The sequence below is a fragment of the Ovis aries genome, chromosome 2 (assembly GCF_016772045.2).
Source record: "Ovis aries strain OAR_USU_Benz2616 breed Rambouillet chromosome 2, ARS-UI_Ramb_v3.0, whole genome shotgun sequence".
Lineage (NCBI taxonomy): Eukaryota > Metazoa > Chordata > Mammalia > Artiodactyla > Bovidae > Ovis > Ovis aries.
This window is the reverse complement of record NC_056055.1, coordinates 50190125-50208018: the sequence shown is the minus strand read 5'-3', so window position 1 is coordinate 50208018 and position 17894 is coordinate 50190125. Positions and strand designations below refer to the sequence as shown.

Genomic DNA, 17894 nt, shown 5'->3' with positions numbered 1-17894 from the left:
TTACCTGCTCCTCTCTGTACCTCCTAATTTGGCTTGTTGCTTTTGTCATGTGCTTTTATTACACCTGCTGCCCCTATTACAGCACTTAGTAGACTTTGTTCTTATATATATATTCAGTCAATGCATTAATTATCTATTATGTAACAGATGACCACAAATTTAGCAGTTTACAGCACATGCTTATTATCCCATAGCTTCTGTGGACTAGGAATCTAAAGAGCTACTCAGCTAGGTTTCCTGTTCAGAGTTTCTTGCGCAACTGCAATCACACTGTCAGCTGTGGCTGGGGTCAGCTGAGATGAATCCCGTTCCAGGCTCACTTACATGGTTGTTGGTACAGTCTATTCCTTTTGAGTTTTGCCTTAGTTTCATCTGGCTGGCCAAAGACCAACTTCAATTTCGTGCTTTGTAGGCCTCCCTAATGTGGCCATTCGCCTCATCAGAGCCAGCAAATAGAGATTATGCTAGCAAAGTGGAAATTAGAATCTTCGTAATCTAATTATGTATAATCCCCTCAACCTTAAAGTATCCTATTGATTAGAAGCAAGTTACTCAAAAGGAGGGCAGTACACAAGGCTGTGGTACCAGAGGCAGGAAGCATTGGGAGGCCATTTACTAGCTGCTTGCCATAGTCCGTTTTCTCAACTATATGTGTAGTCCATGAGACTAATGTTATCTTTCTCTTGTGCATCGTTGATCATTACGCTCTGACACAGTGCCTGGCACGTAATACTAGGTCCTTAAATATTAGTGGGATAATAGTGTGTCTTTAATAAATGGCGTATGTTTAAATGTGGCTTTTTTGGGGAGCTGCTGCTGCTGCTGCTAAGTCACGTCAGTCGTGTCTGACTCTGTGTGACCCCATAGATGGAAGCCCACCAGGCTCCTCTGTCCCTGGGATTCTCCAGGCAAGAACACTTTAGTGGGTTGCCATTTCCTTCTTCAATGCGTGAAAGTGAAGTCGCTCAGTCATGTCCAACTCTTAGTGACCCCATGGACTGCAGCCTGCCAGGCTCCTCCACCCACAGGATTTTCCAGGCAAGAGTACTGGAGTGGGGTGCCATTGCCTTCTCCGTTTTGGAGAGGGGACAGCCTAAATATTTGTCTTTCAAGAAACAAAGTAATAAGTCTTTTATACTTACTGTTATAAAACTGGTTGGACCTCTGTTATCTTATTGTGTTGGTTTTTCATGTGCCCCTGTGGTTTTTCTTGACTATTTTTCTTTTGCTGTGTTAACTGTTTTCTTTCCTGTGCATTAGACCCACCAAGGCTTGAACCAAAGCAGCCCCTACCATATCCTTGCTGTGCTTTCTTTCATTCTTTGCTCATAGCCCCCTGCTTCCTGCTCAAGTCCTCACAGCTGACTCAAAGCAGGCAAAGATTCCAGTTTACATTTCTTAGGGTTCTGAATCAAGGGAAAGGATTGCTGTCTCCCTGCCAGTTCTGCATAAGTTGCCATTTCCTTCTCCAGTGCATGAAAGTGAAAAGTGAAAGTGAAGGCGCTCAGTCGTGTCCGACTCTTAGCGACCCCATGGACTGCAGCCCACCAGGCTCCTCTATCCATGGGATTTTCCAGGCAAGAGTACTGGAGTGGGGTGCCATTGCCTTCTCCATATTTTGTCCTATCTGCTTTAAAGAGATTGGGCTGCCTTTTTGGGTGCCTGGTGTCCTCTGCCAGTGTTCAGAAGTTGTTTTGTGGAAGTTGCTCAACATTCAGATGAATTTGTGGGGGAGAAAGTGGTCTCCCTGTCCTGTTCCTCCACCATCTTGGGACCGCCTCTGATGTGCTTCATTTCAGAGAATTGATCTAATTTTTAGAATATTCCATACTGTTGAAAAATTGTGAAATAGGTATACTGTGTCACAATCACCTCTAGCCCCATACCCACTGCTGGGAAGTCTTTTATTCATTCAATCATCCTGTTCCTTCTTACAGCATTCACTCCTTCTTGCATGTACCAAGCACTGCCTTAGGCACTAGAAACACAAGTAATTAGAACCTAGAAACACAAATAAGTAGTGCCCTAGGCACTAGAAACACATTTGGAATCCAGTGAGACAGGCAGACATGAATACAAATTATTTCTGTTTGTGGGTAGGGGGTGGTATTTCTTTGTCCTTACTTTTAGCAAAATTTTCTACTTATTTCCAATACAATTCACACAAAAATTATTTTGGTAAGGGTATGAGGTGGGAAATCTACCTTTCTTTCCTAAGTCGTGAATTGAGCATCCCCCCTCTGGTTTGAAATGCCACTTTTATCTTGTGCTGAGATATTAATATAACGTAAGTTGAGTATTTATAAGCTCTCTACTATCTTACTTATCTTGTCCAACTATGTTGTACCTGTATAACACATTTCAGTATCTGGTAATGCAAGTCTTTGATTTTTTAGTTACATTCAAAAACATTCTTTATGTTCAACTGTTTATCCTTTGCATAGTTTTCTTTATTTTGTATTGCTAGTTTCTTAATGCATTTGTGTGCTCAGTTGTGTCTGACTCCTTGTAACCCCATGAACTGTAGCCCACCAGGCTCCTCTGTCTATGCAATTTTCCAGGCAAGAATACAGCAGTAGGTTGTCATTTCCTTCTCCAGGTTATCTTCTGGACCCAGGGATTGAACCCGTGTCTCCTGCATCTCCTGCATTGCAGGTGGATTCTTTACCCACTGAGCCATTGGGGAAATGTGACTTCCAAGTCCTTTTAAATTACTAGTTTAAATTCAGCCTTTAATATACTTTCCTTCAGTGAATATGAAAGCTGATACAAGGTATCATTTTAACTTTCCCCTTTTGAAATACTTTAGTGACTTATTTTGCTGCTCAATGCCACAGAAACTTTAAATGAAAAGTATAGTGTTTGAAACTTGGTACTGACTTTGCCAATTGAATTTTAATTTACCTTTGTTTTATACCTTAGGTTTAGCCCAAAGGCATCCCTTCCACCACGTTTTCAGATGCATCTCTCAAGAACCTGTACTAAGGAAATGAGTGGTATGTTTTCTAAACATTATTTTTGTGATACATTATGGCTTCTGGAGCCTCAGAACCCTAAGAAGAGTGTCTAGTGGTGGCTTTTGACATTTGTTCTCACCTTCTCCCACTTGTAATATGTCTCTCCACCTCTCTTTTCTGATTTCTTTAAGTTATGAATTGTAGTGATCTAAAGACAAACTAATACCTCTAAGGGTGTCATTGTTATTCTGACTTGAGGCTTTCCTCATACCAGACCTGTTCTGTCACTTCCGCTTGTTACCTACAGAGATCGTTGTGTCCCTTGTCATTTTCACTCGTTAGAGAGTAAGATTTAAAGCACATAAATAGGGAACGTCAACTCAAAAAATAGTTTCAGATACTCATAAAATACTTTCACATACTTAACACTATGTGAAAACTGGGCTCCTAAACTGAGTGCAATGACTGTAAGCATCTACATATGAATATAAATATGTACAATCCAAAAGGACAATAGAAGACATAATAAAGTTGAAGAATCTGAAGATCAGAAGTGCATACACTTGTCTTCTCCAGCCGAAGTATAAATCCCTTGCTCTTAGACCCACTGGAGGAATACATGGTTTTCAGAATTAGTACTTATACTGCATGAAATTTATGTAGTTTTAAATGATTTGCTGCTTTACATGTGATTCTTACTGAGTTGAAATCATTTTTTCCATAGGAATATATCTCGAGTATTTCTCATGAAAATTGATGGAACAGTTGATTTTTGTCTCTATCAATTATATTTACATATGCATTTTCTGAAGAATGACCACTCAGTAAAGCCACATACCCTTTAGAGGTTGTAAATCCTTTAAATAGAATAAGCTTTTTCTGCAGAACCAAGAGGACTTGTTTCAGAAGGATTACAATTCACCCAGGGGCCTGGTGAATAACCTCTTACACATAACCTCTTCTAATTGCTAGCAGCCTAGATTACTTCCTTGATTTGTTGAACAAAAGGCACAGAAACTTAAATAAGTAGCCCCATGGAGCAGGTGCATTTGCAGACTCCAACTACATGCCAACTGATGATTCTGTCTTTAAGGGAGGGACTGGCCAGTTCCAAGAAACTCATCTTTTCCTTCTTCCTGGTTCTTTTATATACATTATTTGGGAAGAACTTTATAAATTAACTGTGCCTTTAATAGGAAACAGATGTGGAAACCCTGGCCCCTCCTATTGGCTGAGCCAAGCTCAGTCTCAGCAAAGGGCAGTTCTCATGCCCTCTGGTGGGTAAGGCAGAGTCAGCATCCAGCCATCCTCAAGGGATGGCTCTCCCTTCTGTTTCCTAGCATCCTCAGAGACCAGCATCCCCAAACCAGCCTAAGTGTCTCTACAAGCCAATTTTTAAAATAAGATAAAGTAAAAATTGTTGAATCCCAGCAGAAATACTGTATGATTAAAATATGAACATATTTTGTTTATAGATGGTAATTTTTATATACTCTGGTCTGTATCCCAGTAAAATTTTAAAAAGGTTTGGAATGAATTTCATAGTTCTTCCAGAAATGTCAGCTATTGTGGACACTTCAATTAAGATATTAACTCAGGTATTCTAAGTTTTAAATAAAAAATAAATGTAAGAGAGCTAGCCAAAGCTCTGTAATATTCACTTATGAAAAATAAATGACTTATTTTGGGGAAATAAAAATAAATCATTAATAGTTATCTGTGGACACCAGATCTTTTATTTATGTTCATAAACTTTGAACTTTTGCTTAGTGCTAAATTATTTTTTCTTACTAACAAAGGGCAAATTGATCATGTCTTAAAACCTGGAGAGTTGCTTTTTTTTTTATAAAGTGTTTCTTTGATCTTACTATTAAGGCATTATCCTTATGCTTTGTAAAATATAGCTTTAAATTTAGCATTACATATATACTATTATTGTCTAAAATTTAACCTTTCTTGGTTGCAATTAGAAAATAATTGGTTAAATAATTTCATTATTCTTTATGAAGCAAACATCATCCTGATGTTTAAATTAAACTGTGACATATCCTTGCAACATAAAGGGGCTAGGTTCCCTCTCTGAGTGGCCGTTGACCTTCCTTATTATTTCAGGATTAAAACTTAGAATGAAGTTGTTATGGTCCTGCTCTCCTAATCCTGTTCCCTTTGAAGTCCTATAACCCCCACAAGCCTGAAGTACAACAAAGCCTAAAGACACAAATACTAGATAATAGGGATAATCTGAAATGTTAAGCATTCTGGTTAATTCTATCATTTTTTTAATTTAAAGATAACTTAAATCAGGCTGTTGAAAAACCAAATGTCACGCCTCCTGCCTCTTACACTTATAAAATGGATGAGGTTCAAAACCGCATAAAGGAAATACTAAACAAGCATAGCAATGGCATTTGGATATCTAAGCTTCCACATTTTTACAAAGAATTATATAAAGAAGAACTAAATCAAGGAATTTTACAACAATTTGAACACTGGCCTCATATTTGCACGGTACGTTTCTTCTTATTCTTCCCTCTTGATGCCTCCTCCCTGCCCCACTTTCAGATTTTGAGTTACTAGTCATATCATCTTTTATTTGGGGAGCACGAAGCACTTTACATAATATTGCTTCATTTATCTTTTATCACTAAGATTAACACATATGAGTTCTTATTTATAGGAGAAATATGTCTAGGCTGAGAGCTGTGTGTATTGTAATTGCTGTGTATTTAATATATGATCATATATATATATACACCATTTAGTATTGAACTGTTACCAGTAGATACTGATGGCTTTGTCATTTGAATAATTTGAACTTAACTGGTAATAGAACATTTTTTTGTTGGCTTCAAATTTTATATGCTTGTTCCTGAGCATTTTTAAAGACATTCAGCTGAACAGATTTTAGTTATTTTGACTAATTATTTATAGAATACCTTTAAAAAATTAATACAGAATTCAGATTTAAAATTTTTAAAAACTCCATTGAAGAAAAAATTTGAAAAGTGAGCTAACATCAATTTTCATGCCTGTTCCTACTTGAAAGTCTGTTATAATAAAATGATGGATCAGAGTAGTTTATCAGAAATCTTAGTTCAGCCAGAGAGAGAAAACTAGCTTCCTAAAGGTAAATAACTAATCTTTAGATATTTCTTTTTTAATATAATTAGTTACTTTTGGCTGCACTGGGTCTTCGATGCTGTCCGCAGGCTTTTCTCTAGCTGTGGCGATTGGGGTCTACTCTCTAGTTGCAGTGCACAGGCTTCTCATTGCTATGGCTTCTCTTGTTGGGAGCACGGGCTCTAGGCGCCTGGGCTCAGTAGTTGTGGTACATGTGCTTACCCCACAGCAGTGGAATCTTCCCAGGGCAGGGATCAAACCCATTTTCCCCTGTATTGACAGGCAAATTCCCAAACACTGGACCACCAAAGAAGTCCCTCGATATTTCTTAATGCTATTTACATAGACTATATTCAACAAAATAACTTCTAAATAGTAGCATTAGCTTTACTTGGTGCTTCTAAGCTTATAGAATTAAATATGCATGACAATTATTATTTGACACAGGGCTTTCATTTCTTTAACTTAATATGTATTTTGGTCCCCAACGCTGGGCGCAGTATGGGCCACTCCCTCTTATAGGCATCTGGCCTAAAGACGGCATGTATTTTTATAACCACTGCTTCCTCCAGGGCACTAACATCTGCTCCGGTCCCGTGTGCTTTCCAGACAAGGGTTATGTATCCATCCATCCATCCATCCATCTTGCTTGTTCTTACATCATTAACTCTACACCTGCAGGTACCAAGCAGTGCCTTAGGTTCTGAGACCACCTTAGGGCAATGTAATACGCTGATGAATACACGGTGTGAAGTGAGAAAACAAGAAATACCAAACTGGAAATACGGCTGTTTCCCTCCCTATAAAGTCAAGAATGATCATAAGAATGTTATCCCTGATTTACGTTGAATATGGGGCTTGTTCTTGTAGTAGGAATTTCTAAGGTCGCTGTTTGATTTATTCCATTTTTATTCTTTCCTGGGAAGAATATTCTTACTGAATGCAGGCTGAGCAGCATTGAGGAAGCTCTCAGGTTTCCATAATCTAAAGAAGACTTTTGAGGTTTCACCAGGCTGCTCGATCTGAAGGTTCAGGGCCTGGAGCTTCTTCTTGAAATGCATATGGTTCTTTTATTTTTTAAAACCATAGATATTCATGAACTTATGTTTTCAATGAACTTTAAGTCCTCTTATTGTGAAGATACACATGTAACTCACTAGTAAGTTTCCAAAAAGAAGTTATCTTTGGAGTAAAAGAACTTTAAATTAACTTCACAGATTCTTAATGTAGTATATTTCTGGTTGATAGTTCCCTAGTGGCTCAGACAGCAAAGAGTCTGCCTGCAATGCAGAACACCTGGGGTTTGATCCCGGGGTTGGGAAGATCCTCTGGAGAAGGGGATGGCAACCCACTCCAGTGTTTTTGTCTGGGAAATCCCATGGACAGAGGAACCTGGTAGGCTACAGTCCATGGGGGTTGCAAGGAGTAGTACACTGTTGAGCGACTAACACTTTCTTCACCTTTCTGATTAGTTTGTTTTAAACTGCATGATAATAACTAGTATTTGTGTAGCTAAATTTATGGCTTTGGGAGAGAAATTCTCATCCTTACTACTTTATATGTCTACAGACCCTCAAAATTTCTTTTGCCAGGATTGCAGGTGACAGAATACCTGTCTCTTTGATGTTAAAACTTTACCTAAAATGGGTGGTTTCCTACTAAATTTCAGGTGCTAAAATAATTTTTAATTTTTTGGTTGCTCAAATGCATCTTTGTTGCATGATTATTTCTGTCTGGGCAATGAGGGTAGAACGTGAAGCAGAAATAAAATGTTATCTTTCTTATCTCCATGCTGTTTTTCTCAATTTTAATAGGACTGTTTAGATGTAATCACTATCAGTTGTCAGGTGTGAGAAATTGATTAGTGAATTGTGTCTAGAATGACAAAACTACCAGTTTTAATGAGATCTATCAGTATTTTTCAAAATGGTCTTTTTAGTAGCCTGATTTTTTTAACAGACTGCTGGTAAACAGTTTCAAAATGTTACACCATGGTCAATTTTAGACAGTTTTAAATAGCTACACCATGATTATTTTCCCTTTCTTCTGACTTCTTGCTTTTGACCTTGCTGGAAAGCAGGAACACTGATAGAATGCCGAGGGCTGATTCTACTGCAAATAGGTCAGACAGGTTAGAACACACTGCACTGCAGAAATTTTAGGGTGAAAAAGACTTAGTGATATGTATCTCCATGTGGCTTGTTGTGTAACTGAAGAAGAAATCTGAGTGCACTGTATTTCTTTCTTTTTTTTTAAAGTGCTTTCTCTCCCAGTCATATAAAATATTCCATATAAAAGTACTGAAAATAAAGTTATAAAAAAATAAAAATCATCCATCATCCTAGCACCCAGAGATAATCACTTTCAGGAGTTCCATTTGAGTGTAGAATGGGTCGCATCAGCTCAAGGGACCAAATAACAGCTCTGAAATTTTACCTTGATGAAGGTTTGATCAGCTCTGTGCTACGAGTCACTTTACAAGTTTTTTAGATGGCATCTTGATACAGGCAGAAGTATGCTTTGAATCTGTTGTTTTTAACCTTTTGGATCTCTCTAGCAGCAAAATGTGTACTGACAGTTTTAAAAGCTAAAGAGAATATAAAGCCATATTAACAATGATGACCCAGTTCCATAGTGTTCCTAAAGAACTTGTGCAGAAGCTGTCTTGGAAAGGCTCAGAGCCCAAGATGGCAGACCATTGGCCAAGGATACCAAGCATCTAAGAATTGCTTTTGGATCCTAGGAGAAAGATAGCAACACCTCCTGGCTGTTCTGAAGGGGTGGCCTTATTAATAATGTTTTCTTTAATTATTGTATTTGGCTGGTATTATATATATAAAATGCTTCTGTGAGCCACTCACTGACCTGGGTGCTAAGAATAACAATAAACAAGACAGACCTGAGCTTTGCCCTTCTGGAACTTAAGGAACTTTTCCCTGCCCAACAGGGAAAATAAGCACTGAACAAATAAGGGTAAATTGTTATGAAGGAGAAATGTAGGGTGTTAAGGAAACATGTAAACAGGAGGGTGCAGCATAGTCAGCCAAGTCAAGAAAAGCTTCCCAGAGAAGGTAGCTGTTACTCAAGAATTTCAAATCTTGTGACAATGATTGTTGAATACCAGAGATTTTGTTGAAATCCTCCACTTTCTGAAACATGGGTGGCGAGAGAAACCTCTCCATTCCTGCATGACATGGAGTATCTGTCTTCAGTGCCTTGCCTGAAGCTATGTGGAGAGCTAGGGGGTGGGTGGGGACTGCTTTAGAACCAGACAGGAACAGATGCACTTAGCTGAGAAGACTCTCTGCTGGTTCCTCAAAGGCCTAGCAGAGCAGCACTGGGGGTAGCTTCAAGATAGTGGGAAACATTCTGAGTTCAGCTAGAAGCACATCAAGCCTTAATCACAGAACATAACATTAGTGAATAATAACATAAAATGATAAAATGAGGAAAATACCTAATGATGCTAATTATTCATGCTTTTACAAAAAGGTTTTACTGTTAGTCTATATTTTATATGTCATTTTTTTGTTTGTTAGAAATCACTGAGCTTTAAGTCATTTAGTCCTCCTAATACCGCAGACTTAAAAATTCCTGAAGTTCTGGATTGCAATTTCTATAATATCAAAGGCGGCAATAGCAGTTGTGCCACTTATATACTTTTGTATGTTCAGGAATTTGTCTTAACTTTAAGTATGATAATTAATTATGTAAAATAAAGCACCTGTCAGCCCATGAATTGCCTCTTTTTTAAAAGCCTGGATATGTCTGTAAAAACACCTTGAATTCTAAGAAAGTGAACATAAATGAAACAGCAGTGATGTATCCTCAGCTTTAACAGTATTGATACAATCTATACGGCCATTCCAGCAGAAGCAGCACTGAGAAGTAAAGCCAGGACTTAAAAGTACAGCCATAATAGCGAATTGGAATCCAGTATCTTTTCTGACTTTTCATCAGTGAAAAGAAACATACAATGAAGACATTGGAACAGTTTTAAAATTTAAATTCAGTGACCATCTGAGTAGGAGAAAGATAAAATTGCACTGCAGTGAAATCAGAATAGGACACTTGGGGAGTAATGTGATGTTGCTGTTCCAGAAGTTGAAACAGAAAACTACCCATAGGCCCAATAGTACAATAGAGTTTGGTCTTTGGAGTTGGTTTTTGCCTTGACCATTACTTAGTGGTATTACTTTCAGCGTACAGATCAGGGCCTCAGTCTGCTCTAAAGTATGACTGTTCTTCCATCTCTTAGAGTTGTTAGAATTAAGTGACACAAACTTTATTATAAAAGAGCAGCTGCCAGTACAGTATAGAAACATAGCAGGAGTAGGAAAGGACAGCAGCTCTTTTTCCAGGGGCAGCCCAGCTTAAATGAAAGCAGGTTAAAACCCACTGGTAAAGCAGAGGCATTACCAGAAAATGCTACAGAGGTGCTTCTGTCAGTGAAAACAGAGGTAACACGAAAGAGGACAGAACAAAGCTTAAACTGAAAAATAAGGAGCAGTGGACAAAGAAAATAACACTCTTAGATGAAGTGAATTTCTCCCCTAGAGTTAATGAAAAGCATATCTAGTACCTGCTTGGCTTAGAATACACAGTGAAAGCCAGAGCTGCCACCCAAGATTATCCCCCAAAGATCTGCACACATTTAATCAGGATAAAGTTTTCCTGGGGAGACCTGTGAACAAGTGCTGAACCTCAGGCCATGCTAAAGGAAAACAGCTTGAAATTGATCCAAATACAAATGATTGTAGTCAGCATCAGTGCGAAGTCCTTAGTAGGAAAGGGGTGAGAGTGAAAGAGTATTGACCTTGAAATATATAATGTCTATAAAACGACTCACCCTAGGTGGTGAAAAAAGAGTTTCTCTAGGTAGATGGTCTGTGAACAGATGGGGTAGTCTGCAAGGAACCTTTTACCTTTCCCTTTGATTAACTCTCTGTGGAATATACCACAAACACCTGTACTTTCTTAAACAGAAGTGACGAAAAATTATTATTTTCTGAACTATCCTGGGCAGAGTGGGAGCCTCTGCAGGGGAGGGTGGCAGATGTAGGTGGTCTGGAATGGTAAATTGGGTATTAACTCATCTCCGTGTATTATACTGTGTGAAGTATAAGCCCCACCCACTGCCCTTAGAGGCTTCAGATCTTAACCTATCAGTTTTATCTTCACTGGGGACCATTTCCTCATCTCTTTCTCAATTGACCAGCCCTTCCAGAACTTCTCAGCTTTAACACAAAAAGCCTGAGCTCTGTAGGAGGTCATCAACCAGTCTTTCTTTCTGTGAACTGACTGATCGTAGGTGCAGGCTTCTGGTCAAGGACTCTTTGATGTTTTAGTTATTGCTAGGTACCCAGGGGTCTTTACTCCCTGCTGACACTGACTTTTTTAATTGGTTTGCTTTTGAATTACAAGCTATTGCTAATACTTGGGATGCTGGAAGGCAGGTCTCCAGGTGAATGTGATTTATCATCAGTTGAGTTCAGTCGCTCAGTCATGTCTGACTCTTTGCGACCCCATGGAATGCAGCACGCCAGGGTTCCCTTTCCATCACCAACTCCCGGAGCTTGCTCAAACTCATATCCATTGAGTCGGTGATACCATCCAACCATCTCATCCTCTGTTCTCCCCTTCTTCTCCTGCCTTCAATCTTTCCCAGCATCAGGGTCTTTTCCAGTGAGTCAGTTCTTCGCATCAGATGGCCAAAACATTGGAGTTTCAGCTTTAGCATCAGTCCTTCCAATGAGTATTCAGGACTGATTTCCTTTAGAATTGACTGGTTTGATCTCCTTGCAGTCCAAGGGACTCTCAAGAGTCTTCTCCAACACCACAGTTCAAAAGCATCAATTCTTCGGCACTCAGCTTTGTTTATAGTCCAACTCTCACATCCATACATGACTACTGGAAAAACCATAGCTTTGACTAGACGGACCTTTGTTGGCAAAGTAGTGTCCCTGCTTTTTAGTGTGCTGTCTGGTTTGGTCACAGCTTTTCTTCCAAGGAGCAAGTAAGTGCCTTTTGATTTCAAGGCTTCAGTCACCATCTGCAGTGATTTTGGAGCCCCGCCGCCCCCACCGCAAAAAAAGTGTGTCACTGTTTCCATTTTTTCTCCCATCTATTTGCCATGAAGTGGTGGGACTTGATGCCATGATCTTAGTTTTCTGAGTGTTGAGTTTTAAGCCAACTTTTTCACTCTCCTCTTTCACTTTCATCAAGAGGCTCTTTAATTCCTCTTCGCTTTCTGCCATAAGGGTGGTGTCATCTGCATATCTGAGGTTATTGATATTTCTCCCAGTAATCTTGGTTCCAGCTTGTGCTTCATCCAGCCTGGCATTTCACATGATGTTCTCTACATATAATAAGCAGGGTGACAATATCCAGCCTTGATGTACTCCTTTCCCTATTTGGAACCAACCTGTTGTTCCAAGTCCAGTTCTAACTGTTGCTTCCTGACCTGCATACAGATTTCTCAGGAGGCAGGTAAGTTGGTCTGGTATTCCTGTCTCTTTAAGAATTTTCCACAGTTTGTTGTGATCCACACAATCAAAGGCTTTGGCGTAGTCAATAAAGCAGAAGTAGATGTTTTTCTGGAACTCCTTTGCTTTTTCTGTGATCCAAAGGATGTTGGCAATTTGATCTCTGATTCTCCTGCCTTTTCTAAACTCAGCTTGAACATCTGGAAGTTCTCAGTTTACAGACTGTTGAAGCCTGGCTTGGAGAATTTTGAGCATTACTTTGCTAGCGTGTGAGATGAGTGCAATTGTGTGGTAGTTAGAATATTCTTTGGCATTGCCTTTCTTTGGGATTAGAATGAAAACTGACCTTTTCCAGTCCTGTGGCCACCGTTGAGTTTTCCAAATTTGCTGACATATTGAGTGCAGCACTTTAACAGCATCATCTTTTAGGATTTGAAATAGCTCCTTTTTCCTATTTATTGGATAGTGATTTATCATACTGTCTCAGGTTTCTATTGAGTGGTGCCCATATAAAGTAAAATTTAGAACATTAATTTAAAATCTTCAACACAAAGAAACCACTACCCAATGGAAACAAAGCTGTGGTTGAATAAGACCCATACAACTGCTTTGAAAATTTTGATTTAATTGAACAGTACCAATTCTGTTACAGAATCCCAAAGAAAATTCTAATTTTGTTTGAAACAGTAGGTTTACTTTAGCAACCCACCTGAGTTAGCAGGTGGATCTTCATAGACTCAAAGGAGTTTGGCTTCAAGAACTTTATAGCACAGGTAAATTAGGAAGAAGTGAAGACTTCTTAGTATTAAGAGATAATTTCTAGGTATATAGGATGAAAGCTTTTGTTTTTTGAATGTGCAGAGCTCCTGAAGAAGTTAATGTTTTAAATCCTTGGGTCTCATATCTACCAAACCTAATCTGTCAACTCCAAACTTATAGAAGCTCAGAGGGATGTGAGAGAAGTATCTCATTCAAGTCGTGATTCCAAATGAGACAGAAATCAAATAAATACAATGAACTTGTGGAAATAGAATGTTTAAGACATGTTAGATTCTAGAATATTCTGATGATCACCAGAGGAGATCATGTCAGTTCCCAATCATGGGACTCATGATATTTGGGGTGGATATCCAAAACCAAAGAAAGAATGTAGGGCCCAAAACAAAGAAAATGAAGAGGAGAATGGCAGGATTATGATCCTGAGTCTTCTATAGAACAGGAGGCATTTTGAGCCCCTCCTCAGGTATGTACCTGAATCAAGTAGACTAAAGGAACCAGAAGTTGTAAAAGCACCCTCTTGAGAGCTCCAGTGGGAATGTTTAGCAGCTGGTTATCACACTAAGGAAATAATAACAGCCATGTTTCAAGTAGCAGTTGACTTACCTTGGTCATTTGTGAAGGCCAGAAGACAGCTATTCTGTTTTGGGGAATGAGACAATAGAACATGTAAATCTGGTAAGAAGTACCCAAGCACAGTGAAGAGTGGACACCATACTGTAACCACATTCCAGCAGTTTCTTGCCTTTGGAGAGATTCTCATAGGCTGGGGACAGTATTGTAATAGGTATATTTTCTAAGGCAGTTGACCAGCAAATTAAAAAAAGACACATGCTTTGGAGGACCCATGGTGATTACATTGGAATTCCTGAAAAAAACAAATTTTCACTTGTATAAAAAATTTAAGGCTTTAAGTTGGAAAAATTATATTTGTCTTAAATTACATATACTTTAAAAAATAATGAGTTTCATGATTTTTTTCCTTTGAGTGACCTTTCAGCCATTCCCCAAAGATTGGCTAATGAAGTATGTGGATAGGGAATATTTTCCATGTCACTAAATTATCCATGAATATTTGTCTAACATGTTGAAGGACCTCTGAATCAACTCCAGTTAAGTGTCAGGTTCAGTTCCTAAAGTCAGGCCTATGTTTAACCTTAGTAAATGCTAATTTAAATTTAAGAAGGCCAAATCACTAGCCAACAAAGTGGATTTTGGCATATAACCAACCTTCTAGAGATCAAAAAGAAGTCAGTAAGAACTGGAAAGTGCCTGCAATTCAAGGAACTAGTCATTTTGGGGATTAGCAGTGGTAGGATCGGGTATCTACCTTAAACAATGAAAATAAAACTGCTGAGGAAACAAGTATACTTTCTAGATTAGATGATTCTTTGGCTATTGTTTGTATTTTGGATAAACTCAGGCTTATTGGTCAAAAATCTCTTTGATGGGCTGACTGGCAAAGCTTAATATAAATGCTCCAGATGGAGCCCTGGAAGCTTCCTACTTAAAGGTGATTTTTAAACATTAGTCTGGAATAAAGGCTAGAAAAATGTGACTTCTCTTGCCCTGAACATGTTCACATCAAGTGGACCAAATATTCATAACTTCTGTTAAGACAGTAAGCCCTAGTTGGAAGAACTCAGGGTATTGGTCATGTTTAGAGGTCATGCTTAGAGCTTTGACAAAGTACATTGTTAGGTAATAGGTTCTGATTACATCTGGAGCACAGATGGGAATGGAAGCTCTGGGGCTAAGAGTGGGGAAGGCTAATAAACAAACATTGAAGTATCTCATATTCCCAGTTAACTCGTTGGAAAGAAAAGGATAATAAAGCTAAAGAGCTCTTATCCTCATTTGGATCAGAAGAAGCTATATCAACAGTTGGTCATAGGGCTAGTGAGAGTTATTTTAGATATGTAAGGTGGGCTATATTCCACTGAAACTAGCTTCTCCATCTAGTGAGAGAGTTCCAGAAAAATATCTACTTCTGCTTTATTGACTACGCCAAAGCCTTTGACTGTGTGGATCACAACAAACTGTGGAAAATTCTTCAAGAGATGAGAATACCAGACCACCCGACCTGCCTCCTGGGAAGTCTGTATGCAGATCAAGAAGCAACAGTTAAAACTGGACATAGAACAACAGATTGGTTCCAAATTGGGAAAGGAGTATGTCAAGGCTGTATTTGTCACCCTGCTTATTTAACTTAAATTCAGAGTACATCATGAGAAACACTGGGCTGGATGAAGCACAAGCTGGAATTAAGATTGCTGGGAGAAATATCAATAACCTCAGATATGCAGATGATACCACCCTTATGACAGAAAGCAAAGAGGAACTATAGAGCCTCTTGATGAAAGTGAAAGAGGAGAGTGAAAAAGCTGGCTTAAAACTCAACATTCAAAAAAATGAAGATCATGGCATCCAGTCCCATCTGTTCAGTTCAGTCGCTCAGTCATGTCTGACTCTTTGTGACCCCATGAATTGCAGCATGCCAGGCCTCCCTGTCCATCACCAGCTCCCAGAGTTTACTCAAACTCATGTCCATCGAGTCAGTGATGCCATCCAGCCATCTCATTCTCTGTTGTCCCCTTCTCTTCCTGCCCCCAATCCCTCCTAGCATCAGAGTCTTTTCCAGTGAGTCAACTCTTCGCATGAGGAGGCCAAAGTTTTGGAGTTTCAGCTTTAGCATCAGTCCTTCCATTGAACACCCAGGACTATCTCCTTTAGGACGGACTGGTTGGATCTCTTTGCAGTCCAAGGGACTTTCAAGAGTATTCTCCAATACCACAGTTCAAAAGCATCAATTCTTTGGCGCTCAGCTTTCTTCACAGTCCAACTCTCACATCCATACATGACCACTGGAAAAACCATAGCCTTGACTAGATGGAACTTTGTTGACAAAGTAATGCTTCTATTTTTAATAAGCTATCCAGGTTGGTCATAATTTTTCTTCCAGGGAGCAAGTGTCTTGATTTCATCGCTTCAGTCACCATCTGCAGTGATTTTGGAGTCCAAGAAAATAAAGTCTGTCACTGCAAGGATATCCAACCAGTCCATCCTAAAGGAGATGAGTCCTGAATACTCATTGGAAGGACTCATGTTGAAGCTGAAAGTCCAATACTTTGGCCACCTGATGTGAAGAACTGACTCATTTGAAAAGACCCTGATGCTGGGAAAGATTGAAGGCAGGAGGAGAAGGGGATGACAGAGGATGAGGTGGTTGGATGGCATCACCAACTCAATGGACACGAGTCTGAGTAAACTCTGGGAGTTGGTGATGGACAGGGAGGCCTGGCATGCTGCATTTCATGGGGTCCCAAAGAGTCAGACACGACTAAGCAGCTGGACTGAACTGATCCACTTTAGCAAAGGTGTTGCAGAGAGTTGAGAAGATGCTGCTAGGTGAAGACTGAAGAAGGGTTTTAAGATGGACCCAGAACGCTCAAGTGACTTTGGATAATGGAGATTGCCATGTCTAAATCTAAAATTATACAAACTGGGATTCTGCATGATAAGTGAATAACACATAAAAATAGAATTCTTATTTATTTTTTGCATTTTTCTCAAAAAGTATGTTTTTCAAACTTGCTCTGGATACCCGATATGTGTTCATGTATCTTAAGTGTCTTAAAGCACAGTGAAGATTGGCATTTTAAGATACCATATGTTAGAACATGAGTCTCTAGAGCGGTGGGCTAACCATTGAGAGCAAGACGAGGAGTGTCCAGATATTTGTGTTTCTGGCCTTAACATTAAGGACACATCTAGAGTGTCTAGAGTGCCATCTAGAGTGTCTCATAGTGTCAGCAGGAGTCCACCAGTGATGACAGAATACCTGTAGATGCTGAACACACACTGTATTACTTCTGCTTTCATTGATGCTTCAAGTTTGTCAGGCATGTACCTTTCCCAAATCTTAAGCATGCATGGGCAGAAGAATGAGGAGGAAAACCTAATGTTTTACATGTGTATTAGCATTCTTAAGATCTCCTCTTAGGTGTCATCCAGAATATAGCAAGATTAGAAGGAATCTAATTTAATATTAAATTGACTTACATCTTTTGACTTATTAAAGCTCTTCTCTGGTAATAAGAGGATACCTTCTTTATGTATACATACAATTGACCCTTGAACAACATGGAGGTTAGGGGCACCAACCTTACGTACAGTTGAAAACCCTTGTATAGCCTTACCGCCCCCCATATCCACACTTGCCACATGTGTTAGGCAGCATTTTCCCCTGAATTTTCACAATCGAGATGCAATTCACACACCATCGAATGCATTTAAATTTATTTTATTTATTTATCTTTGGCTGTGCTAGATCTTCATTGCTATGGATTATGTAGTATTCTAATGCATATTTAGTGAAAGAAATCTGCATGTAAGTAAGTGGACCTGTGAAATTCAAACCTGTGTTATTCAGGGGCAAACTGTATTTATGGTCTCTCTTCCTAAGTATTATATAGAAAATTAGTAAATGAAGTCAATGTTATTTACTGACAAGCTACCTACCCAGCATACCTTAATAGTCTGTACTTTTGGGAGA

The 17894-nt window shown here is 39.1% G+C and overlaps 1 protein-coding gene across 6 annotated transcripts in view; it reads left to right on the top strand.

Annotated features, from left to right (window-relative positions):
• Positions 1–17894, top strand: part of TDRD7 (tudor domain containing 7) — a 114301-nt gene that overhangs the window by 55394 nt on the left and 41013 nt on the right. For all 6 annotated transcript variants that reach the window (XM_060409281.1, XM_042243222.2, XM_012120728.5 and 3 more), the window contains 2 exons: positions 2923–2996; positions 5248–5465. In XM_060409281.1, the coding sequence (XP_060265264.1) occupies positions 2923–2996; positions 5248–5465 (292 nt within the window). The remainder of the gene's footprint in view (positions 1–2922; positions 2997–5247; positions 5466–17894) is intronic.